This window comes from Oryctolagus cuniculus, chromosome 8 (assembly GCF_964237555.1).
Source record: "Oryctolagus cuniculus chromosome 8, mOryCun1.1, whole genome shotgun sequence".
Classification (NCBI taxonomy): domain Eukaryota; kingdom Metazoa; phylum Chordata; class Mammalia; order Lagomorpha; family Leporidae; genus Oryctolagus; species Oryctolagus cuniculus.
This window is the reverse complement of record NC_091439.1, coordinates 36760037-36785376: the sequence shown is the minus strand read 5'-3', so window position 1 is coordinate 36785376 and position 25340 is coordinate 36760037. Positions and strand designations below refer to the sequence as shown.

General features: G+C 43.4%; 2 protein-coding genes and 1 non-coding gene across 16 annotated transcripts in view; 2 read left to right on the top strand and 1 right to left on the bottom strand.

The window, feature by feature from the left end:
• Positions 1–21454, bottom strand: part of MFSD8 (major facilitator superfamily domain containing 8) — a 51095-nt gene extending 29641 nt beyond the window's left edge. For 2 of the 9 annotated variants that reach the window (XM_070047602.1, XM_051819873.2), the window contains exons 1-4: positions 21274–21354; positions 12866–12957; positions 10825–10868; positions 5512–5593 (exon numbers count right to left, since the gene is read on the bottom strand). Coding sequence is in view for 5 of the 9 variants with exons in the window: in XM_051819870.2 (XP_051675830.2) it covers positions 10825–10868; positions 12866–12957; positions 21274–21338 (201 nt within the window). In the remaining 4 variants the exon portion in view is untranslated. Of the gene's footprint in view, positions 1–961; positions 2098–5511; positions 5598–6962; positions 7175–10824; positions 10869–12865; positions 12958–21273 lie in introns of those variants that run through there. The other 7 variants (XM_051819872.2, XM_070047600.1, XM_051819871.2 and 4 more) reach the window with 7 other exon arrangements.
• A 163-nt stretch (positions 21455–21617) lies between these two features.
• ABHD18 (abhydrolase domain containing 18) overlaps positions 21618–25340 on the top strand; it is a 55367-nt gene continuing 51644 nt past the window's right edge. For 5 of the 6 annotated variants that reach the window (XM_070047608.1, XM_070047614.1, XM_070047610.1 and 2 more), the window contains exon 1: positions 21651–21867. The gene's annotated coding sequence lies outside the window, so the exon portion shown is untranslated. Of the gene's footprint in view, positions 21868–25340 lie in introns of all 6 variants that reach the window. The other variant, XM_070047613.1, reaches the window with a different exon arrangement.
• On the top strand, positions 24903–25009 carry LOC138843611 (U6 spliceosomal RNA). Its single transcript, XR_011378571.1, has one exon. It is a non-coding gene; the product is annotated as a U6 spliceosomal RNA (small nuclear RNA).

Sequence of the window (25340 nt, the reverse complement as noted above, 5' to 3'; positions counted from 1 at the left end):
TTACCGTTTACAGTGACTGGAAAACTAGAATCTGCTAAAAGTCTGCTATAATTCTAACAAGAAAGCAAAACAGGCCGGCGCCACGGCTCACTAGGCTAATCCTCCGCCTAGCGGCGCCGGCACACCGGGTTCTAGTCCCGGTCGGGGCGCCGGATTCTGTCCCGGTTGCCCCTCTTCCAGGCCAGCCCTCTGCTGTGGCCAGGGAGTGCAGTGGAGGATGGCCCAGGTGCTTGGGCCCTGCACCCCATGGGAGACCAGGAAAAGCACCTGGCTCCTGGCTCCTGCCATCGGATCAGCGCGGTGCGCCGGCCGCAGCGCGCCGACCGCGGCGGCCATTGGAGGGTGAACCAGCGGCAAAGGAAGACCTTTCTCTCTGTCTCTCTCTCTCACTGTCCACTCTGCCTGTCAAAAAAATAAATAAATAAAAAAAAAAAAAAAAAAAAAGCAAAACAGTTTGGAAAAGTGTCATTCCAGGAAAGGACTGTTTGTTACCTGTGATCTAGTGTGTTTCTCTGCCTTAGAGTGATGACAGCATACCATTTCCAGTTCTCTGCCTACCCCTCTGATGATCTCTACCATGGTTTATTATTTTTTTTCCAGGATAAAATCTAAACTGGTTATTATGAAAAACTAGTCATGAGCTGACCATTAATCCCCTCTCTCATCTCATCCCTCTGTATGTTCCTTTCTCTCAATTTTAACGGCCAAAATAAGTCATGTTTTTTGTCTCCAGGTTATTTGTAAAGATTCTCTTATCGCCCCTTACACCAGAAGTGCCTTCCCAACCCTCCTACACCTACATCTTCCTACAGATTTTCAAAACTCAGCTCAGTGGTTACTGATTTTGTAGTCTCCAAGATCTCTTCAGTTTGAATTAGCAATATCCTCCTAATCCTCTCTGTCTGTCTGTCTCTCTCAAACACATCCACATGCATACACAACCATACTTTTAAATTTTTACCCATGTGATCGGCGCTGTGGCTTAGCAGGTAAAGCAGCTGCCTGCAGTGCCAGCATCCCATATGGGCACCAGTTGAGTCCCAGATGCTCCACTCTCAATCCAGCTCTCTGCTATGGCCTGGGAAAGCAGTAGACCCCTGTACCCATGTGGAAGACCTTGAAGAAGCTCCTGGCTCCTGGCTTCGGATCAGTGCAGCTCTGGCCGTTGCAGTCAATTGGGGAGTGAATCAGTGGATCGAAGGTCTCTCTCTCTCTCTCTCTCTGTCTCTGTGTAACTCTGACTTTCAAATAAATAAATCTTTAAAATAATTTTTTTTACCTATTTACAAGTGAATAATTTTCTGTAAACTTTTTTTTTCACTGCAGTGAAAGTTGAATTTATAGTATATGAATTAAAAACAAACAAAAAATATCCTGAATAGCTTTGTTACTGAATTTCAAAACATTATTTTCTGAAAATGTAATAATATTAACAAAGTCAAATTCTAGAAACATTAATGCTGTGCTATGGGAGCTTATAGATGGCCTCAAGTCTCTTTTAATGATTTACTTACAGGTAATTGTCTATTCACTCAATTAATAGTCACTGAGGCCTTTTCTGTAATAAAAATTTGTGTCAGGCAATAGGAATGCAAAGATGAATCAACAGTTCCTGCCATCAAGGAGTTTCCTAACCAGGATCTACATATTTGGCTCTGAAAACTCTTGAGTAGCTAGGAAAGTATACAGCATGCTTTATTTCTTCATTTGTGAAATGTGGATAACTTCACAGAGTTATTTTAAGAATTAAACCACGAGTTGAAAGCTGTTGTTTAGCAGGTAAAGCCACCGCTTGCAGTGCTGGCATCCCATATGGACGCTGATTCAAATCCCAGCTGCTCCACTTCCGATCCAGCTCTCTACTATAGCTTGGGAAAGCTGCAGAAGATGGTCCAGGTTCATGGGACCCTGCACTCACATGGGAGACCTGGAAAAAGCTCCTGGCTCTGGCTTCAGATCAGCACAGCTCCAGCCATTGCAGCCATTTGGAAAGTGAATTAGTGGATGAAAGACCTCTCCCTCTCTCTCTCTCTCTCTCTCTGCCTCTGCCTTTCAAATAAATAAATAAATCTTAAAAAAAAAAAAAAAAAAAAAAAAAAAAAAAAAAAGAATTAAGCCAGTACAGGTAAAGTGCCTAAGACCATGTCAACATGTATTGTGTAGTTAATGAATGTCACTTATATGATGTAAGAACACATATTTCTCAGTATTTTCTTTTACTACCATATTAGTTTTATTATCATGTGTTACTATAATTTTTTTAAGATTTATTTTTATTTATTTGAAAGCGTTAGAGAGACAGAGACAGAGAGAGAGAGACAGAGAGAGAGAGAGAGAGGTCTTCCACCCACTGGTTCAATCCCCAAATGGCTGAAATGGCCAGAGCTGAGCTGATCCGAAGCCAGGAGCCAGGAGCTTCTGCCGGGTCTCCCATGTGGGTGCAGGGACCCAAGAACTTGGGCCATCTTCTACTGCTTTCCCAGGCCATAGCAGAGAGCTAGATTGGAAGAGGAGCAGCAAGGACTCGAACCAGCAATCATATGGGATGCCGGCACTTCAAGCTAGAGCTTAAACCAACTGCATCACAGTGCAGTATTATATGTATTATAATTAGTACATGAGTATCCCCAATAACTCTCTAAGCTTATAGAATAAATCCATTGTTTCAGTTTGAAATCTGAATGTTAAGAGTGAGTCTCCCTAGAGATCAGTCCCACTTCTGGACAACACAACCTAAGGAATCACTTGACTAATACCTATCAGTCAGGGCCAGGAGGTACAAATTCATGGTAGTACCAAATTTCTTTTGATCAATTTACTGGTTTTTATTTATTTATTTATTTATTTTATTTTATTTTTTTTTCTGGCCAGGGTCGGGGTGTGAAAAGCGGGAGGGAATGCCTAGCTTTCTCAGAGATGGCTTATTATTTATTTTATCTATTTGAATGGCAGAGTTAGAGAGAGAAAGGGGAGACAGAGAAAGAAAGATCTTCTAACCACTGGTTAACTCCCCAAATGGCAGCAACAGCCTGGGCTGTGCCAGGCCTAACCAGGAGACCAGAACTCCATCTGGGTCTCCCAGTGGGTGGCAGTGGCCCACATACTTCGGCCACTTTCTGCTGCTTTCCCAGGCGCATTAGCAGGGAGCTAGGTCAGAGATGGAGCAGCCAGGACTCAAACTGGTGCTTATATGGGATGCCAGCATCTCAGGAAGCAGCTCTTAACCTAATGTACCACAATGCTGGCCCCACAAAGATGGTTTTAAGCTAAGTAATTTTTGAAAAAATCTATCATAAAAGGGATAATAGCCTTAAATTGATAAATAAAAATATTTAACTTAATACATAATATGGAAATGTGCTGAAGAGTCAAGTTTTTTTATAGGTAATCTTGGCTCTGTCATTTTCTAGCCATGTGACCCTGGGTATGCCACCTATCTTTTCAGAACCTGCATTCTTCATCTGCTAAACAAGAATGACAGGTGCCACCTCCCAGGGTTGTTTTAAAGATCAAAAGATGGTAGATGTGGAAGGTTTAATACTATGTCTGGCAAACAGTAAGCTCTCAGTATTATTGTACCTTTAAAAAGTTAAATGAGGGGCTGGCATTGTAGCGTATTGGGCAAAGCCTCCACCTGCAGTGCCAGCATCCCACATGGGTGCCGGTTTGAGTTTCAGCTGCTCCACTTCCGATACAGCTCTCTGAGAAAGCAGCAGAAGATGGTCTAAGTCCTTGGGCCCTGCACCCACATGGGAGACCCAGATGAAGTTCTAAGCTCTTGGCTCCTGGTTTTGGATCAGCACAGCTCCAGCAGCTGCAGCATTCTGGGGAATGAACCAGCAGATGGATGACCTCTCTCTCTGCCTCTGCCTCTCTGTAACTCTGCCTTTCAAATATAAATAAATATTTTTTTAAAAGTTAAATCATATTGTTTTTGCAAGAAAAGATACATTTGTATTGCTAAAGGACCATTTATCAGTTCATACATTCAATAAATTTATCTCTGATGAGTTTTTAAATATCTGATGAAAGTATGCCTTTTTAAAATTCAACATATTGTGGCCGGCACCACGGCTCAATAGGCTAATCCTCCGCCTGAGGCACCGGCACACCGGGTTCTAGTCCCGGTCAGGGCGCCGGTCCTGTCCCAGCTGCCCCTCTTCCAGGCCAGCTCTCTGCTGTGGCCCGGGAGGGCAGTGGAGGATGGCCCAAGTGCTTGGGCCCTGCACCCCATGGGAGACCAGGGTAAGTACCTGGCTCCTGCCTTCGGATCAGCGCGGTGCGCTGGCCACAGTGCGCCGGCTGCGGCGGCCATTGGAGGGTGAACCAACAGCAAAGGAAGATCTTTCTCTCTGTCTCTCTCTGTCCATTCTGCCTGTCCAAAAAAAAAAAAAAAAAAAAAAAAAATCAACATATTCTGATGAGTAGACCTAATTATTACAAATTTCCTCCTTTTGAGAACCTTGGGAGTTAAAAGACCAAGAAATCAGGAGTTTTTATACACAGATGTCACTCCAAAATTGTTAAATTCCCTGCTCCAACTCTAATGAGCTTGCCAGTGGGAAAGAACTTTTAGTGTAATAGATAATCATTTCATGTAAAAAATTATTTTTTAAAGAATTATTTATTTCAAAGGCAAACTTACAAAGAGAGATCTTCCATCTGCTGGTTTACTCCCCAGATGGCTGCAATGGCTGGGGTGAGGCCAGGCCAAAGCTAGGAGGCAGGAACTTCTCCTACGTCTCCCATGTTGGTGCAGGGGCCCAAGCACTTGGGCCATCCTCTGCTGCTTTCCCAGGAGCATTAGCAGGGAACTGGATCAAAAGTGGAGCAGTGGGTACTTGAGCCAGTACCCATACAGGATGTCAGTGTCACAGGCAACAACTTAATCTGCTACACCACAACCCTGGCCCCTAATTTTAATTTTCAAAATAGCAGTGAAAATGTGAAATTAGTAAAAAATGAAATTTGTAGCTAATTGTATTATTCTGTTTCCATTCTTTAAAAAATATTCTTGCTGGTGCTGCAGCTCACTGGGCTAATCCTCCGCCTGCGGCGCTAGCACCCCAGATTTTGTCCTGCTTGTTCCTCTTCCAGTCCAGCTCTCTGCTGTGGCCTGGGAAGGCAGTGGAGGATGGCCCAAGTGCTTGGGCCCTGCATCCACATGGGAGACCAGGAGGAAGCATCTGGCTCCTGGCTTCGGATCGGCGCAGTGCGCCGGCCATGGCGACCACTTGGGGGGGTGAACCAATGGAGGGAAGACCTTTCTCTCTCTCTCTCTCTCTCTCACTAACTCTGCCTGTCAAAAAAAAATATTCTTTAGAACAGCATTTTCAAAAAGTACAAATCTAGGTGGGTGTTGGGTGCTGCAAGTTAAATCACTGCTTGGGACACCAGCATCCCATATCAGAGTACCTATTTGAGTGCCAGCTACTCTGCTTCTGATCCACCTTCCTGCTAATGTGCTTGGAAAGCATTAAATAAATGATGGCTCAAGTATGTGAGTCCCACCTGGTTGTAGTTCTTGGCATATGACTTCAGACTGGCCCAGCCCCAATAGTTGCAGCCATTTGGAGAGTGGAAGTCTGTCACTCTGCCTTTCAAATAAAGAAATCGTCTTTAAAAAGTAAAAATTCATAAAAACTAAGAAATATAAAATGTGAATAATTTTTTACATAAAAATTTTATTTTAGAATACTTTTAGACTTATAGAAAAATTGTCAACATGATACATATAAGTCTTTTATACCCTACCCACCCCATGTCCTCTATTATTAACATCCTACATTAGCTTGCTACATTTGTCACAATTAATGAACAAATATTGATATAATAGTACTAACTAAAGTTCAAACTTTGTTCAAATATATCTTTTTCCCAAATGACATTTTTCTGTTCCATAATCTCATCCACATTCACATTATATTCAGACCTTATGCCTCCTTAGACATTCCTCTTGGCTGTGAGTTTCTCAAGACTCCCCTGATTTCAGATGACCTTGACAGTTTTGAAGAGTACTGTGATATTTTGTAGAACACCCTTCACTTGGTGTTTTTCAGATTTTTTTTCAGAACTGGACTGGGGTTCAGGTTTGGGAAGGAGGGGTAAAGTGCCAATTTCATCACATCACATCACATCATATCAAGGGCACATACTACTAACATGACCATCACTCATTGATGCTGCCCTTGAAGACCTGGATGAGGTAGTATTTGTCAGATTCCTCCACTATAAAGCTACTTTCACCCCAACCATATCTGCACTCTTTGGAAGGAAGTCATCATGTACATGTAGCCCACCACTTAAGGAATGAAGAGTTGAGCTCTACCTCTTTGAGAGTAAAGTATCTATAAAATTATTTGAAATTTTTCTGGACTGGAAATTTGTCATTTATTTATTATTCATGAATATTTATTTTCATACTTTGGGTTACAATTCAATGCAACTTCATTTAAAATTCAAGGGTGGGGAATCTATTTTTCTGTCAAGGGCCATTTGGATATTTATAACATCACTCACAGGTCATATAAAATCATCAACTTAAAAATTAGCCCGCTAGGGGCTGGCACTGTGATGTAGTAGTTTAGCATTCGCTTGTGGGGCTAGCATCCCATATGGGTGCTGGTTCGAGTCTCAGCTGCTCCACTTCCAATCCAATTCCCTGTCGATAGCGGGGAATGCAGTACAAAATGGCCCAGGTGCTTGGGGCCCCTGCACCCGCATGGGAGACCCAAAAGAAGCTCCTGGCTCCTAGCTTCGGATAGGTTCAGCTCCAGCCGTTTCGGCCATTTAGGGAGTGAACCATGGATGGAAGACCTCTCTCTCTGTCTCTCCCTCTCTCTGTCTTTAGCTATGTCTCCTAAGCAAATAAATAAACTTAAAAAAAAAAAAAAGATACAGGATCTCTAATAAAACAAAAACAAAACAAGCCTGCTAGATATTTATTGAATTTTAAGTCTCACCTGTAGTTGCCTTGGCAGGACCAGACCAAATATTTCGCAGGTCTTCTACAGCCTGCAGGCCAGACATTCACCAAATTGGTCCAGCTTTGGCTATCTGGAGTTTCACCTGGTTCTTGTGTCCCTTTGACATATCCCCAACATTCTGTATTTGTTTTTGTTTTTAGCAATTCCTTACTTATACAATCTGAAACTTTTTATTTCCTGTTGCAGCCCTAAAAGGAGGGAGGTTTCTTCTATTAGAGAACAGTATGAGAATGTAATGTCTGGGCACTACATTTTGCTAGTTGCTATTGGGATGTCATTGTTTTTAGGCCCTCTCAGCTAACAGGGCAAGGAAATTTATGTGAGCATGCTAACTTGTGCAAACACATCTACAAATAAAACATTTGTTATATTTTATTAAGCTAGATGTAAGTTCATATGGTATCTCCAATTCTAACACATTACGGCATGATCATTCCAGTATCTTCTGCTTGCTTATGTGCAATTTCCCATTCCAGTAATGAGAAACCTGCCTTTCATTAACTAGTTAATTTTTAATTTTCAGCATGTTTATAGTGGTTTCATAATTATTGCATGTGCCCCTCTGGGATACAGCTTTGTCAACTAGAGTTTTACCTTTGGTTTTATAGACTCTACTTATTTCTAGTTACTTAGTGCAGAACTCTTCTTCCACACTAACGAGGTTGTTTCATACATTTGTAACAATGATTTTGTGGCATTTTGAAGGCAGAATCCTCTACTCCATGATCTCCTAAATGATATTTTTAAAAAATTCACATAAAGTTCATCTTTGTGTGGTACATTTCTATAGGTTTTGACAAACGTATAATGTCATATATCCACCACTACAGTGCCATATGGAATAATTTCACTGCCCTAAAGATATCCCTTGTGCTTTGCCTATTCAACTCATCCTCTCCCTACCCCAAACTCCTGGAAACCACTGATATATCTACCATCTCTCTACATGTCTGTGCCTTTTTTCAGAATTCAAATTAACTGAAATTAATTGTAGACATTTCATACTTGCTTCTTTTACTAGCAATATGCATTTAAGATCCATCTGTGTCTTTTTTTTTTTAGAAGATTTTATTTATTTATTTGAGAGGTAGAATTATAGACAGTGAGAGGGAGAGACAGAGAGAAAGGTCTTCTTCATGTTGGTTCACTTCCCAAGGCTGCAACAGCTGGAGCTGTGCCGATTCAAAGCCAGGAGCCTCTTCCTGGTCTCCCATGTGGGTGTAGGGATCCAAGCATTTGGGTCATCTTTACTGCTTTCTCAGGTCACAGCAGAGAGCTGGATTGGAAGTGGAGCAGCTGGGACTAGAACCGGTACCCATATGGGATGCCGGCGCCACAGGCAGAGGATTAACCTGGCCCCATCTGTGTCTTTATGTGACTTGATAGTTCATTCCTTTTTTATTACTGAATAGTATTCCATAATACAGATGTATTACAGTTTATTTATACATTCACTGGTTAAAGTATATCTTGCTTATTTCAGTTTTTTGCAATTGTGAAGAAAGCTACTATGAGCACTTACATGGAGATTTTTGTGTTAACAACAGTGTTCAAGTCAGTTGAGTAAATATCTGGGAGGATGATTGCTGGATCATAGAATAAGGCTACACTAGCTTTGTAAGAAACTGCCAAACTGTATTCCAAAGTAGTCATATCATTTATCATTTCCACTGTAACCCTTTGTAGGTCTAGAGTAGTATTTAATTGAAACCATTTGACTATCCTATTAATCTAGTAGAATAGTGAGATAAAATCTCTGTAAACACACTTAGAACGTTCATGGTAGATGCTAAGGACAATGGGATATGTAACTATAGTTGTTCTTCAGTATCTATGGAGGACTGCTTCCAGAACCCACTGATGGAAAAATCTATGACTGCTCAAGTCCCTTAAATCACCTCTGGGTTACTTATAATACCTAATAAAATGTAAATGTTATGCTTCATTGTTTAGGGAATAATGGCAAGAATATAGTCTACATCTTCACTACAGATGCACTTTTCTTTGAATATTTTCTTTAAAAAAAAAAAAAAAAAGGATTTATTGGGGCCAGCGCTATGATGCAGCAGGTTAAAGCCCTGGCCTGAAGTGCTGGCATCCCATGTGGGTTCCGGTTCTAGTCCCAGCTGCTCCTCTTCCAATCCAGCTCTCTGCTGTGGACTGGGAAAGCAGTAGAAGATGGCCCAAATCCTTGCACCCTTGCATCCACATGGGAGACTCAGAAGAATCTCCTGGCTCCTGGCTTCGGATTGGCGCAGCTCCAGACATTGCGGCCATCTGGGGAGTGAACCAGCTGATGGAAGACCTCTCTGTCTCTACCTCTCTCTGCAACTCTATCAAATAAATAAAATAAATCTTTAAAAAAAAAGGATTTATTTTTTATTTATTTGAAAGGCGGAGTTACAGAGAGAGAAGGAGAGATTAAGATATATCTTCCATCTGTCGCTCCCCCTCTTCATGGAGGAACGACACAGGACCCTGCGCTGTTCTTTCGTCTGCTCGGCCCTCCCCGGGTTTGCTGCTGGTTCTTCCCGGGTTGGCTACTGTCCCTTCCACCTCCGTGGAAGGGCGGTTCCCCCTGGCCACTTTCCCCACTTCCGCAGGGGAGCGGCACACCGCCGGCCGGCTCTCTTGGGGGCTGCACAGGTGTTCCCCTTAGATGTTCCTGGTGCATGCCGTCTCTCTCCTCCTTTATAGTCCTCCTCCGCCAATCCCAACTCGGCTGCCCACACGCCAAGTACGCTGCTCTCCTCCAATCAGGAGCAAGTCCTACAGTTTATTGGCTGAACTGGAGGCAGCTGTGTAGAAGCTGTTTTCTCCTCTCCCAGCGCCATATTGTGGGAGAGCAGATGCATAGAATAAGTCTTAATTCCAGTAACTTAGTCTAGTCCGGGTTGCTCCCCACACCATCTGCTGGTTCACTCCCCAGATGGATGCAATGGCCAGGTCTGGGCAAGGCTGAAGCCAGGAGTCAAGAGATTCTTCCAGGTCTCCCACATGGGTGCACTTGGGACTATCCTTCACTGCTTTCCCAGGCACATTAGGAGGGAGCTGGATCAGAAATAGAGCAGCTAAATCTCAAACAAGAGCTCATATAGGATGCCCACATTGCATGTGGAGGCTTAACCTTCTGTGCCACAACGCTGGCCCCTTACCGCATATTTTCAATCTGCAGTTGGTTAGATCCACAGGTGCAGATCTATATACAGGAAAGCCTTCTTACCCATCTCGGGTGAGGAGTGTTGGAAAAGGCTTCCAGAGGAGGTAACTCTGAAGCAAAGTGTTGAAGAAGGAAGTGGGGAGGAAGGAATGCAGAGAGAACAGGCAAGATGGAGGGAGTAAAAAAAGGAAAAAGTGTGCAAACACCTGAGGAATTTGAAGCATAACTGTATTATTTATTCTTTTCACAATGTTACCCGACAACCCAAATTAATTTAATGGTAACAGTATGAAATTATCCCTCAAAAATATCATTTGTATATTTTGGGGATTCAGATTATATTCATTTTATTTTCCTTTATATTAGCGAAGCAGCAGTGATAGGACAGAAAAGTGGCTGATAAGCAGGTGACCATACATATGTCTACATTTGCCTGGGATCTTCTTGGTATAATCCTATTTTTCTAGAGTAGCATGTGTTTCATTTCAAAACTATTCTGTTTCGCATAATAAATCATATGGTCACCTTACTTATATGGCTTTTTTGAGGAACTGTTATCTTAAGTTATTTTAGTAGAGATTAAATCACAGAACTCTAAAAAGATTATCTGGAAAATATTTAACTATGTAACAGCCAATACTACTACAGTTACTTAAGAATAGAGTAAAACATACAAACCTTTTGGAGATATGGCCATATTGACATGATCACAATAGAAAACCCTGTGAAGAGGCAAACGTGGTTATTTCATCTTAAAGTAATTTAATCACTATTGCAGATACAATTTTTGGAACTATAGCATGGATTTTTTTTTTTGTTTTAGTTAATTAATTTATTTCAGAGGCAGAGATGCAGAGTAAAAGGGACACATAATTCCCATCAGCTGGTTCAGCAGTCTCCAAATGGCCAGGCCTAAGCTGGCACTGAAGCCAGGAGCCAGGAATGCACTGCAGGTTTCCCATTTGGTTGGTGGGAACTCAACCACTTGGGCCATTCTCTGTGCCTCCCAGTGTCTCCATTAGCAAGACGGTGGAATCAGGAGCCAGAGCCAGGACTTGAACCCAATGTGGGACATGGGCATCTTAACTGCTATGTTGAACACTCACCCCTATAGCATGGATTTTAAAATACCATTCTGAATACACAAATGTGTGCATATAAAGGCCAACTTTATGAAATGAACAAAAAATAAATTGTAGACATTTTGCTAGCTAAATGCCTCCTTTCACCTTCCTGATGGGATTGATCTCTTCTTCACAATTTATTGCCTTTTGTTAATATGGTATATAACAGAGCCTAATTGCTTCTTTAAGATTTTCATTTCTTTACTTTGAAATCACTCATGTCACCTAAAAATATTAACATCAAATAAATTTGTACGCTTTGCCCCATTAATTTTTGTTGCCTAAATTCACAGGCCTCAGACAAAGAATGTGATAAAGTTTTGTTTTTTTTTTTTTCCATACAAAAGACGATTGACATCATTTAAAAAAGAAGGACATTTTGGGACCAGTGCTGTGGCTTAGTGGGTAAAGTGGCCACCTGCAGTGCCAGCATCTCATATGGGTGCCCATTCAAGTCCCGGATGCTCCACTTGATTCAGCTCTCTGCTATGGCCTGGGAAAGCAATAAAAGATGGCCCAAGTCTTTGGCACCCACGTGGGAAACCTGGAAGAAGTTCCTGGCTCCTGGCTTTGAATCAATGCAGCTCCAACCATTGTGGTCAACAGGGGAGTGAATCAGAGGATGGAAGACCTCTCTCTCTCTCTCTCTCTCTCTCTCTCTCTCTCTCTGCCTCTCCTACTCTCTCTGTAACTCTTTCAAATAAAAAAAAAAAAAAAAAAGGAAGAAGATGATGACCAAAGTCCTTGTGCCCCTGCACCCACGTGGGAGCCATTGTAGCCAACTGGGGAGTGATCCAGCAGATACAAGACTTTTCTCTCTCTCTCTCTGACTTTCTTTCTCTCTTTGTGTAACTCTGACTTTCAAATACATAAATAAATCTTTAAAAAAAAAAAAGAGAGAGGACATTTTGACAAATGCTACAACGTGGATGAAAATTGAAAATATTTTGACAAGTGAATAAATTACTCACAAAAAGTAAATTCTGCACAATTTTTTTTTTTTTTTTTTTTGGACCGGCAGAGTGGACAGTGAGAGAGAGAGACGGAGAAAGGTCTTCCTTTTGCCGTTGGTTCACCCTCCAACTGTGGCCGGCACATTGCGCTGATCCGAAGCCAGGAGCCAGGTGCTTCTCCTGGTCTCCCATGGGGTGCAGGGCCCAAGCACTTGGGCCATCCTCCACTGCACTCTCGGGCCACAGCAGAGAACTGGACTGGAAGAGGAGCACCTGGGACAGAATCTGGTGCCCCGACTGGGACTAGAACCCAGTATGCCGGCACCACAAGGCGGAGGATTAGCCTATTGAGCCACAGCGCCGGCCCCAAATTCTGTACAATTTTATGTATATGAGATATCTCGGAATGGTGATTGCCCGGAATTGCAGGAGGGGTGATGAGGAGTTGTTTAATGAATACAAAGTTTTAGTTTTGCAGCATGAAAACATTCTAGAGACTAGCTGCCTGACATTATTGAACTTAAAAATGATAACATGGTAAACTTGAGTTACATACTTTTAGCACAATAAAAGATAATTAGATGAGGCTAAAATAGAACACTATCTGAATGTACAAAATTATGAGTAACTTCTAATACTTACCTACACTGCTGAGAAACATAGTAAGATATAGAATCCTAATAGATCTCCATCGGCTTTTATAATGCTCTTCGGTTTCTACAACATCTCCTTCTCTAGGTATAAAGAAGAAAAAGTAGAACAGGTTGGGCATTCCTAATCCAAAAATCTGAAATCCAAAGTGCTTGAAAATTCAAAATTTTTTGCTGCTGACATGATGCCACAAAATAGAAAATTCTACACATGACCTCATGTGAGAAATGAGAGTGAAACAGTGAGCCCACTGAAAATACTATATAGAATTATCCTCAGACTTTGTGAAAAAGAAATATATGACAAGTAAGTTAATTTTGTGTTTTGACTTGAGTGCCATCCCCAATATATCTTCATATGCAAATATTCCAAAATTTGAAAAAGGCAAAAGTCTGAAACACATCTGGTCCCAAGCATTTCAACATTTATGTGTTGACAATTTACATGTTAATTTTATTTTTTCTCCCTTAAATTCATGAAAATGATATGAAAGAGGTAGAATTTACTAATATTGGTTTCTTGCTGTACCAATTCACCTGTAAATAAGCATTATTTTCGTGTTTGTACATCATTATATAGAAACCTGAAAGACCTAAAATAGTTCAAAAATACAAAACACTTCATAAAGCAGTTATTTTCCTATTATTGGCATGTATGAATTTACTGATCAAAAGTGTTGAAATGTTAAAGTAATAAGGTGGATTAAACTATATCAAGATAAATCAAACTAGCTTCAATAATTAGATCTTCCACAGGTGGAAAATGGAGCTATAATGTATTAAGATAATTACTATCACCATTCTAACATGCTATACTTGATGCTACCAAGTAAATCATGTTGCAAGAAGCTATTTTGGTTTAGTATTTCAGCAAAATTAATGCAGCATAAAGATTTAGCAGAACCTAAAACATTCCCAGGACTGGAACCTCCTGGAACACATGCCTTTGCTCCAATATTATTACCAGATAAATTCTACTAACAGACCAAAGGAAAATCAACCCTCCAGACTGGGTTTAGACTCTAGATAAGTCTCTGACCTTTAACCTGGATTAAGGGCAAGTATACTAACTATGACATTCTATTTCCATTAAGCAATAATACACAAGTGTTTATACTGATTACAAGTTCACTTTACACATATAGAAAGAGTTAATAAGTTTACCTTAATGTTAGTATTATGTATTCAAGTAATTATGGAAAGCATCAGACAAAATGCTTCTTGTGTTTCAAGATTATTGTTTTAATTTCATGTATTTAAAAGGGAGAGAGAGAGAGAGAGATTTCCCATCTGCTAGTTTACTCCCCAGATATCTGAAACAGCTGGGACTGGGCCAGGCCAAAGCAAAGAACCAGGAACACACTCTGGGTCTCCCACATGGGTGACAGGGATGCAAGTAACTGAGTCATCACCTGCTGCTTGCAAGGATGTATATTAGCAGGAAGCTGGCATTGCAAGTGGAGCTGGGATCTGAACCCAAGCACTCCAACAGGGGATGCAGGCATCCCCCAAAAATCTTAGCCCTCTAGGTCACAATGCCCACAACCAAAATAACACATTATAGATTTAATATGTGTCAAGTATATTAGTTTCCGATATAATATATGTGAAGTGTTTAACACTGTATTTGCTATTCCACATAGGCAACCATAATGTAACCTATGCCAAAAACACCAGAATCCTAGACCCTCACCTGGAAATCAGTACACTAGAATTTGGAATATATAATGTAAGTTATATACTAGTATATAGTATATATAATAGTTGCACATATAGTTTTTTTATTTTTTTCCAGTTATGCCACTTTATTATTTCACATTGTTAGCAAACAAATCAAGGTGCAAACAGGGTTTATTTCACATTAATATATTAACTGGCTTTTTTTTTTTTGTCAAATAAATAGGGAATTCTCTTTAAATAACCATCTCCTCACTTGGTGGCCAGTCAGGGAACAAACTAGAGCAATGTTAGTGCATCCACGGCTGCAGGGAAGCGGGCCGCGGGGCGGGCACAGGGCTCCGGCAGCACACGGGGCGGTGGCCTGGTCCCCAGCGCGCCTTACAGCACTGCTCAGCTCCGCTCAGGAAGCAGAGTTCAGGAACGCCAGCAGGGGGCAGACCGGCTCCCGTCCTGGCTGCAGTGGATGGCTCACGGTAGCTTCCGAAGTCACAAATGTGGCGACAGAATAGCTAAGGACAAGGAGAGGCAGCTGGGGGGGAGGGGAGGGGCTTTGCTGGCTGGGCCAGAAGGGGGCCTTCCCGGGCTATACAAAAGACCAATGCAGGGAGGTGACAGAGCCTGCAGGGACCTGCATGGAAGACATGAGGCAGGTCTGCCGGAGCTCAGGACAGAGGGCAGGAGGTTACCAGACCCGGGGAGTTGGACTGCGGTGAGGAGGTAGCCAAAGAGTCCCGCCGTGGGGAGAAGCTATATACTATATACTATATATATATATATATAGTGTGTGTGTGTATATATCTATATATATATAGACATTTATATATATGTGTGTGTGTATGTGTGTGTATATCTATCTATCTATCTATATATAAATAGACATTTGACCTAGAGGTAAGCAACACATTAGGATACTCACATCCCATATGGGAGTACCTAGGTTTGAGTCCTGGCTCTGTTTCTGATTCTAGATTCCTGCTAACAAGCACCCTGGGAGGCAGCAGATGATGGCTCAATTAGTTGGGTCCCTGCCACTCACATGGGAAACCTATATTGAGTTCCACACTCCAGTTTTTGGACTGGCCCATTCTGGACCATTGCAGGCATTGGGGAGTGAACTAGCAGCTGAGAGATCTGTTTCTCTGGCTTTCAAATAAAAATTTTAAAAGTAAATATTTTTTTCTTCTTGATCTTTTTTTAAAGATTTATTTATTTATTTGAAAGGCAGAGTTACAGAGAGGCAGAGGCAGAGGGAGAGGCAGGTGGGGGTGGTCTTCTATCTGTTGGTTTACTCCCCAGATAGTCCCAATGGCCAGAGCTGTGCCAATCGGAAGCCAGGAGCCTGGAGCTTCTTCCGGGTCTCCCATGAGAGTTCAGGGGCCCAAGGACTTGAGCCATCTTCCACTGCTTTCCCAGGTCACAGCAGAGAGCTGGATCGGAAATGGAGTAGACAGGACCCAAATTGGCACCCATATGGGATGCCGGTACTGCAGGTGGCTGCTTTATCTGCTACACCACAGCGCCAGCCCTTTTTTCTTCTTTTAACGCTAACTATTAAATAATTGAAGAGATGATAAAATTAGAGAATCATAATTTAATGGCCATTTTCCATGGATTAATGGATGAAAACAAGGACCATCAATTGATAATAAAACAACTGAATTTCCAGTGGCTTCTTTCTTGGATCACCTGGGCACAAGAAGGAACGCTGCACTTTCAAGGTGATTTGTTTAACTTTTAAAATTCCTTTCTACTATTATTGTTGTATTCTGGTATTAGTTCTCCATCTGAGATTCTCCTTCAAGTACAATTGTGTGCTACTGGTGTTGTATTGTCCAACATTTCTATTATAGTTTATTACTCCAAATGATAATGTGCTTATCAAACCTGTGACTTTAGAACTACAAAAAATACACAATATACCAGAGTGTATCAATCACCAAAATAAGTCAGACATAATTTAGTAGGAATTTTTAAAAAGTGCCATATTTGGTTCAATACATTGAAAGTATGACAATATCTAGTACAAGGAAACTCAGTTAAGTGACGTTACTGTATTTGCAAAAAGCAACACGGGATTTATCAGTGGAAAAGAGAAAATCTGTGAACTACTACTAAAGAGCAAAAATGAACCCATGTTCAAAAAGGGTAAGAGAAAAAAGGTATGCACACTGACAAAACAGTGTGATGGAATAATAGTTACAGAAGTAAGACAGAAATAAGCTGAGAATATTCTAGTACACTCTGTAGGGACAGAAACTCTAGTAATATTTGTTTTACAGAGGCTAAGCTAGAGTTTCAAAGATTTGAAAGCACTTGGGACATTTCAAGATATTCTATGAGAAGGGTCAGCAAAGTATTTTGTACAAGCCAAATCTAGCCCACTACTTCTTTCTGTATGGGTAATGAGCTAAAAATGTTTTCTTTTACCGTCTATTTATTTATTTTGCAAGTACAAACCAGTGCCCATCTGGGATGCCAGCATCACAGGCGGTGGCTTTACCCACTATGCCACAATACCAGCCCCAGAATGGTTTTTGAGAGATATTTGTAATCAATTTGATGATAGAAAACATTAATTTTGAACTCCAAGGAAACTATCATCCCCCCATGGTTCTCATTAATTGAACTATTTTACAAAATATTATATGTTTTATATTATATATTTAAACATTATATATTTTAAATTACTGAACATTTTTGTGAATTTGTTTTGTTATCAAAGTATATAGATAAAAAAGTATATAGATAAAAGTTTGTCAAAAAGTTCATGGAAAAAATGGAATTAAAAATGTTCATTTTGGTGCAGAAATTTTTGAAACCCATCTTGTTTTTATAACAAGCATTTTCATCATACTCATTTTCTATAAACTTTTTGAAGACTATATGTATAATATTCTTGATTTTTCCATTTGGCTTGAACAGATCTAAAATATTTACCATCTAGGCTTTAGCAGAAAAAGTTTGCCAACTCCTGTTCTCTTAAATAAAGTTCTCTAAAAGGAGTCAGGTCAGCAACCTAGCCCTACAGACCAGCCAATTATCACCAACCTGGTTAGTGAGAGGGTTGGTGGTGACCTAGATTCGAGCACATGTGATTTACTCAAAGTGAACAGGGCCTGCCAGTTAGCTGCAAGTTAACTTTGCTAGGGAATCTAATTCTGGTTTGTTTTTTTTTGTTTTTTGTTTTTTGTTTTTTTGTGTTTTTTTTTTTTTTTTTTTTGACAGGCAGAGTGGACAGTGAGAGAGAGAGACAGAGAGAAAGGTCTTCCTTTTCCGTTGGTTCACCCTCCAATGGCCGGCGCGCTGCGACCAGGCACCGCGCTGATCCGATGGCAGGAGCCAGGTACTTATCCTGGTCTCCCATGGGGTGCAGGGCCCAAGCACCTGGGCCATCCTCCACTGCACTCCCGGGCCACAGCAGAGAGCTGGCCTGGAAGAGGGGCAACCGGGACAGAATCCGGCGCCCCGACCGGGACTAGAACCCAGTGTGCCGGCACCGCAAGGCGGAGGGTTAGCCTATTGAGCCGCGGCGCCGGCCTAATTCTGTTTTTAAAGACAGTATACTTATTGAATTATTCTCAAAATACTCCCTTTGATTTTTAAAATGCCCAAACCAGAACTTCAATCAGAGATACAGTTCACATATGGGAACATCTGAATTTAGATGAACTATAATAAGCACTGAATAATGACTTGGATGAAACTGAAGCTAGAAGTAAGAAAAAATTTTTTTAATTAAAAATTTTTTTTTATTTAAGAGACAGAAAGTCCCCATCCACCATTCATTCTTCAAATGCCCACAATGGCTGGGACTGGGCCAGACCAAAGCTGGGAGCCAAGGACTCATTCCAAGTTTCCCATGTGAGTGACAGGGACTTAACCATTTGAGCCATAACTTGCCCCATTACCTGCTGCCTACCAGGGTTTGCATTAGCAGGAAGCTAGAGTCAAAAGTCATAGTTAGGTATTTTTCATTTTTAAAAAAAGATCCACTGTGGTGCAGTGGATAAAGCTGCCTCCTGCAGTGCCGGCATCCCATATAGGTGCTGGTTCGAGTCCCGGCTGCTCCACTTCTGATCCAGCTCTCTGCTGTGGCCTGAGAAAGCAGTAGAAGAGGCCCCAAGTGCTTGAGCCCCTGAAAGACCCGGGAGACCCGGAAGAAGCTCCTGGCTCCTGGCTTTGGATTGGAGCATCTCTGGCCATTGTAGCCATCTGGAGAGTGAACCAGCAGATGGAAGACCTCCTCCTCCCTCTCCCCCTCCCCCCTCCTTCTCTCTCTGTGTAACTCTGACTTTCAAAATAAGTAAATATTTTAAAAAATAAAAAAGATTTACTTATTATTTGAAGCACAGAGTTACAGAGAGAGAAAAAGGAAGACAGAGAGACAATCTTCCATCTACTGTTTCATTCTCCAAATGGCTACAAGGGCTGGGGCTGTGTTGATCCAAAGCCAGGAGCTTCTTCCAGGTCTTCTATGTGGGTGCAGGGGCCCAAGCACTTGGGCCATCTTCTAGTGCTTTACCAGGCCACAGCAGGGAGCAGAATTGGAAGCGGAGCAGCCAGGACTCAAACTGGCACCCATATAGGATGCCAATATCACAAACAGTGGCTTTACCAATACTTAGGTATTAAACCCAGGCACACTGGCATCTTAAACACTGGGCTAAATGCCCACCCGAAGAATCTCTTATTTATTTATTTATTTATTTGAAAGGCAGAGAGACCGATACAGAAAGAGATCTTCAATCTGCTGGTTTACTTCCCAGATGGCTGTAATAGCCAAGGCTGGGCCAGATTAAAGCCAGGAGCCTGGAACTCAGTTTGCATCACCTGCATGAGTTGCAGGGACCCAAGTACTTCAGCAATCACCCATTGCCTCACAGGATGTGCATTAGCAGGAAGCTGGAATTGGAGCCAGGACTCGAACTTAGGCACTCCAAAATGGGAAGTGGGTGTCCCAAGCAGTGTCTTAATCACTGTGCCAAATGCCCACCCCAGAAAGTACTATAAGACCACATTTAACCATAAGTTAAGGATCCTGCAATCTGTCTGGAAAAGAGACAAAAACCAAGCAGAAGCAAGAAAGATTCTGAAAAAAAAAAAAGTCACAATTTCTATATATTCAAACTTACGCAGCTAATAGAAGACATTTATGTTCTAAGAACACATTCCAAATATTTAGTTATCTAGGGACCAGAAAAATACATTTTCCAAAAGGTTTCAAGGTGCTTAAAATAAAGGTTGGGTGCTGAACAAGGACACATGAGCAAAAATCAACAAGGTCACAGATAGCTTAACTGTGTATTGATTAATTTATCTGATGTGATTATATGTTCCAAATAAAATGATACTTAAAATTCTGTTTTATTTATGTATTTATTTTTTGACAGGCAGAGTGGACAGTGAGAGAGAGAGAGACAGAGAGAAAGGTCTTCCTTTGCCGTTGGTTCACCCTCCAATGGCCGCCACGGCCAGCGCGCTGCAGCTGGCACACCGCGCTGATCCGAAGCCAGGAGCCAGGTGCTTCTCCTGGTCTCCCATGGGGTGCAGGGCCCACGCACTTGGGCCATCCTCCACTGCACTCCCGGGCCACAGCAGAGAGCTGGACTGGAAGAGGAGCAGCCGGAACAGAATCCGGCGCCCCGACCGGACTAGAACCTGGTGTGCTAGCGCTGCAGGTGGGGGATTAGCCTAGTGAGCCGCGGCGCCGGCCAAAATTCTGTTTTCTTAAAGGTGAAAAAAAATTACATACTTATGCAGTAACTGCCTTGTAAACGGCTCAATAACCAAAACTGTAAGAATCAAAATAGGGACACATCTCTTAAGTGCCTAAAAATTAGTTTTTATTTATACATGAGGCATAGGATGGGTGAGCCCATTTTAGAAGGTTTTTGTTGTTGCTAACAAATATGACAAAAATCAGGCATTTAGGTAGGTCAATACTTGCACTGGTATTCTCAGGTATAAATTAAAACTATGGTCTCCTAACTTGTGAAACGTGGAAAGTGCTCAGCTATAAAAGGCCAAATACGGAATGCAGCATCTATCATTACAGTGAAAGTCAAGGGGCAGCTTGGATTTCTCTACCATGTGTCAAACTCTCCTCAGAAGGAGTCCGTGGATGGCCAACCTAAGGAAGCCCTCACGCACGAATGCCTGCAAAAGGACATTATGCCTCAACACAGGAATTCCTACACACAGGTCGGTCACAGGACTTAACCGCTAGCAACTTCCTTAAAACCGCAGGATTCCAGAGAAACCATCCGTCCAACGACACTGCTCGCCGTGGCTGTAGCCGACCAAACGCCAACTCCTGCAATGAGCTCTGAGGTGACCTATAAACCTTGCTTCCAAGACGTTACCTGGACTCATCGTCCTCCTCTCTCAGACCTGCTCTCCCCGCCCTCAGATAAGCCTGTGACCCGTCGCTGCTTGCGTATCCCGGATTGCAATTCTTCGCTATTTCCAGATAAATTCCTTTATTACGAACAGCCCGTTCCTCTGATTTTGGGTTGACAAGCCGAACCCACCGGCTCATCACACCACACGGCCCTACGCCCTTTCCCTCAGTTGGGAGCCAACATCCCGGGCTCGCCAGGCTGCTGAGCCGGCTCCCGCAGCGCTGGCACCCGCTCTGGCAGCGAGAGCTCGGCCGGAGGCGGCAGACGTTTGGAAAGGACGTAGTAAGGTGACGGGGTCCTTCCACTAGCATCCGCTCACCTGCTTCCGGGGGTGCGGTGGCCCAACAGCGGCTCCTGCTCCGCCTCAGTGCCCAGGCTCGCCATAGTTATTTACAGTCTCAGGGCGGCGTGCCGCCAACTCTCGCGACACCTGCTCCCGCCCATCCCGGCAGCCCGCAGTTGTCAAACCTTCCTGCAAGTACGCGTGCGCCCCCGGGGCCCAGCAGTGGGCGGAGCGTCCCGAGGTCAGAGGCGGGGTCACCCGGGAAGCCCCGGAAACGCTGGGTGAAACGGGCAGCTCGTGAGGCTCTGTTTTCCTCGGCCCTCTTTCTGGGTCCGCGCCTCCTGGCTGGCCACGAGCCGCGCGTAGAAGGGCGGAGGAGGGCCCGGGGGGCGGGTCCAAACGGCCACCCCGCCCGGGCCCCTCCTCCTCCTCCTCCCCCTCCTCCTCCTCCTCCTCCTCCTCCTCCCTCCCTCCACTTTGCCGTCTGCAGTCCTCGGCTTCTTCGTTCCTAGAGAGGCTACGGCCGCCGCGTTTGGGCTTTTGGAGGAGGTCGAGTCCCCGAGCCTCCGCGAACGGCCGCGCTGGGAGGCTCGGCCAGCTAGACCGCAGGCCCCTGCCCGGCGGCTGTGAGTAAGTAGCCGGTAGGGTCCGCGCGTTCTCCCGCGCCTCGCTCCGCTGCGTACGTGACGGGAAGCAGGGACTGGGGGCGCGGGTCGGGGACACCGCGGGCTGAGGCTGGGGGGCGAGAGAGCAGGCCGGGGACCGAAGCGCGCTCTGGCGGGCCGCGGTGAGGTGGACTGGCGGGAAAGGTGACTGCAAGCGTTCGCTCTCGTCCTCTGGCTGGGCTAACCACAGAGGCACCTGACCTGCCACGCTTGTCAGAGCCAGTACTGACACGGGCACTTGCAGGGTGCTGGGCCCCGCTCTCACGCTTTGGGGGCTTTCAGCCTTTCCAGGTGCGGCTCAGCAGAGCCTGCTGGGGTCAGAAAAGGCACAGCACCTGCCAAGCAATGACCAGCTTCTTTTGTCGTAAGGAAGATGACATTTTTGGAAAATGTTTTATGGGTTTTCCCGCTAGATCTAGATGTTGTCTCTTTCCTGGTGGTTATGTATTAACATCTTAACCCTAGTTAGGCTTGCAGGCAAATTGGTGGCAGTAGTCATTATATATCTTATAAATTAACGTTTTCTTAGCTTTAGCTATATTGTCATGTGATTTGATTTCATCACAGCTATCCTATGAGATAGGTAAAGGAGACACATTTCTGTTTTACTGAGAACTGAAGTGGCAGAGTTGGGAGCCAAATTCCTGTTCTTTCCAGCTAATTTTTATGAGCACTTACCTTTAACCAGGTTTTATACCAGTTATCCGTTGTTTGCAGTAGGCGCCATCACTTGTGATCATTGTCTCATTTGTGACCTTCCTGTATGTATCCCATCAGGTACATTCCGCTGCTGAGCAGCTGAACTTGATTGTGTTTTCTGTTCGTTCTGAATCATCATCTGTGTCCAGATGAGGTATTTTGTGCCTGGATTCAGTCTTTGCATATTCACATGTAACCAAGCTCACAAAATCATGTTAGATGCCTGATTGGTTCTAAGATACATAAGTAGAAAAGTTAGCATTTTCCTTAAAAAGAAAAAAGTTGCTTTACTGTGAAGTTGTGGTCTTTTATATGGCACATACACGGTGGATCAAGGAACTTTACGTCAGTATAACACCAAGCTGAATGGCCGCTGGATAGATGTATACTGAATGAGTGTTGAATCACCTTGTTTCTCCCCTAAAGCAGTCTTGTGAAGCGGGAATTGTGTCTAACTTGTATACAAGGAAACTGAATGCAGATTAAGAAATTTGCCTAGAGTCACACCACTAACAAGTAACAGAGCCAGAATTCAGAAACACAGGAACGCTGACCTTAAGCCTGTAGTTTATCACCAAGCTTCCTGTGAAAAGAATAACAAAAAGAATCTCTTCTCATATCTTTTTGTAAAAATATCAAAACAAGTATTCAGCTTTTATATAAATGAAATAATTTACTGTTACATACTAGGCTAGGTATTATTTCCCATTTACAGGATGAACTGGCTAACTCAAGGTCACATACTAGTGGAGGAACCCAGGTCTTCTGGTGCTATACTTTTCCATTGATGTGTCCAAGTGATGACTTCAGACCACAAAAGGACATGGAATGAATACATGTACAGCTGGTGAAATCTAAATAAGCTCTGTGTGTTGTACCAATTAAAAAAAAAAAAAGTACTTCTTAAGACACACATGTAGCATCCAAAGTAAACATTATAAACATTCTTTTTAAGTTTTCATTTATTTGCAAGGCATAGTGACAGAGATACAGAGACAGATTCAGAGAGATCTTCCAGCTTCTGGTTCGCTCCCCGAAATGCCTGCAGCAGCCAGAGCTGGACCAGCAGCCAGAGCTGGACTAAGCCAAAGCGATGTGCCCAGGGCTTTAACCAGATTGCTCAACAGTGTATCAGGGATGCATGTACTTGTTGCCTCCCAGGGTGAACATTAGCAGGAAGCTTCATTGGAAGTGGAATGGAGACTAGAACCCAAGCATTCTGATAATAGAATGCAGGTATCCTAAAGGGATACCTGTGCCACAATGCCTACCTCCATCCGCAAACAGTATAGTTTTGTAAAAGCCCATGAAAAGAGGAGCTAAATTTGGAAAGAGATCAGATTATTTCCTGGAGTTTTCACACAGGGATATGAGACAGTCTGGTAGTTGGATTTCCCTGATGACTGCTCACAACAGACATCCACACCCCTCCTGAACAAACTTTGTTTTCCTATTTTTCTCCAGTATAAGATGAAAAGGAATTAAATTTGTTGCATAAACAGTACATATCTGAGGTATCTGAACCATTTCTTAGCTACTTAAATTTCTATTGAAAAGAAGTGATTTAAAAGTGACGTTAACAAGAGTAAAAATTAAGTTTCTTTTTTTGAGCAGTGTAAAGTTCTTGTACTCAATGGCTTTTTTTCTTTCTTAAGGCTTATTTATTTGAAAAGCAAGTTACAGAGAGAGAGAGAGGGAGGTCATCCATCCACTGATTCATTTCCCAAATGGCCACAATGGCCAGCGTTGGGCCAGGCCAAAGCCAGGAGCTAGAAGCATCTTCCAGGTCTCCCTTGTGGGTGCAGGGACCAAGCACTTGGGCCATCCTCTACTACTTTCCCAGGCACACTAGCAGGGAGCTGGATTGGAAATAGAACAGGACTCAAGCCGGTGCCCATGGTGATGCCAGCACAGCAGGCAATAGCTTAGCCTGCTACACCACAACACCGGCAGAGTGGACAGAGAGAGAGAGAGAGAGAAAGGTCTTCCTTTTCCGTTGGTTCACCCTCCAGTGGCCGCTGCGGCTGGCGCGTTGCGGCCAGCGCACCGGGCTGATCCGAAGCCAGGAGCCAGGTGCTTCTCCTGGTCTCCCATGCGGGTGCAGGGCCCAAGGACTTGGGCCTTCCTCCACTGCCCTCCCGGGCCACAGCAGAGAGAGCTGGCCTGGAAGAGGGGCAACCGGGACAGAATCCGGCACCCTGATTGGGACTAGAACCCGGTGTGCCGGCGCCACAGGCGGAGAATTAGCCTAGTGAGCTGCAGCACCGGCCCGCAATGGTATTTTTAAAAACTTAATTTATTGTGCTCGCTTCAGCAGCACATATACTAAAATTGGAACGATACAGAGAAGATTAGCATGGCCCCTGCACAAGGATGACACGCAAATTCGTGAAGCGTTCCGTATTTTTAAAAAGATTAAAAAAAAAAAAAAAAACTTAATTTATTGGGGGCCGGCACCGTGGCTCACTAGGTTAATATTCCACCTGCGGCGCCGGCATCCCATATGGGCACCGGGTTCTAGTCCCAGTTGCTCCTTTTTCAGTCTGGCTCTCTGCTGTGGCCTGGGAGGGCAGTGGAGGATGGCCCAAGTGCTTGGGCCCTTGCACCCACATGGGAGACCAGGAAGAAGCACCTGGCTCCTGCCTTCGGATCGGCGCAGCACCGGCCGTAGCGGCCATTTGGGGAGTGAACCAACGAAAGGAAGACCTTTCTCTCTGTCTCTCACTGTCTGTAACTCTA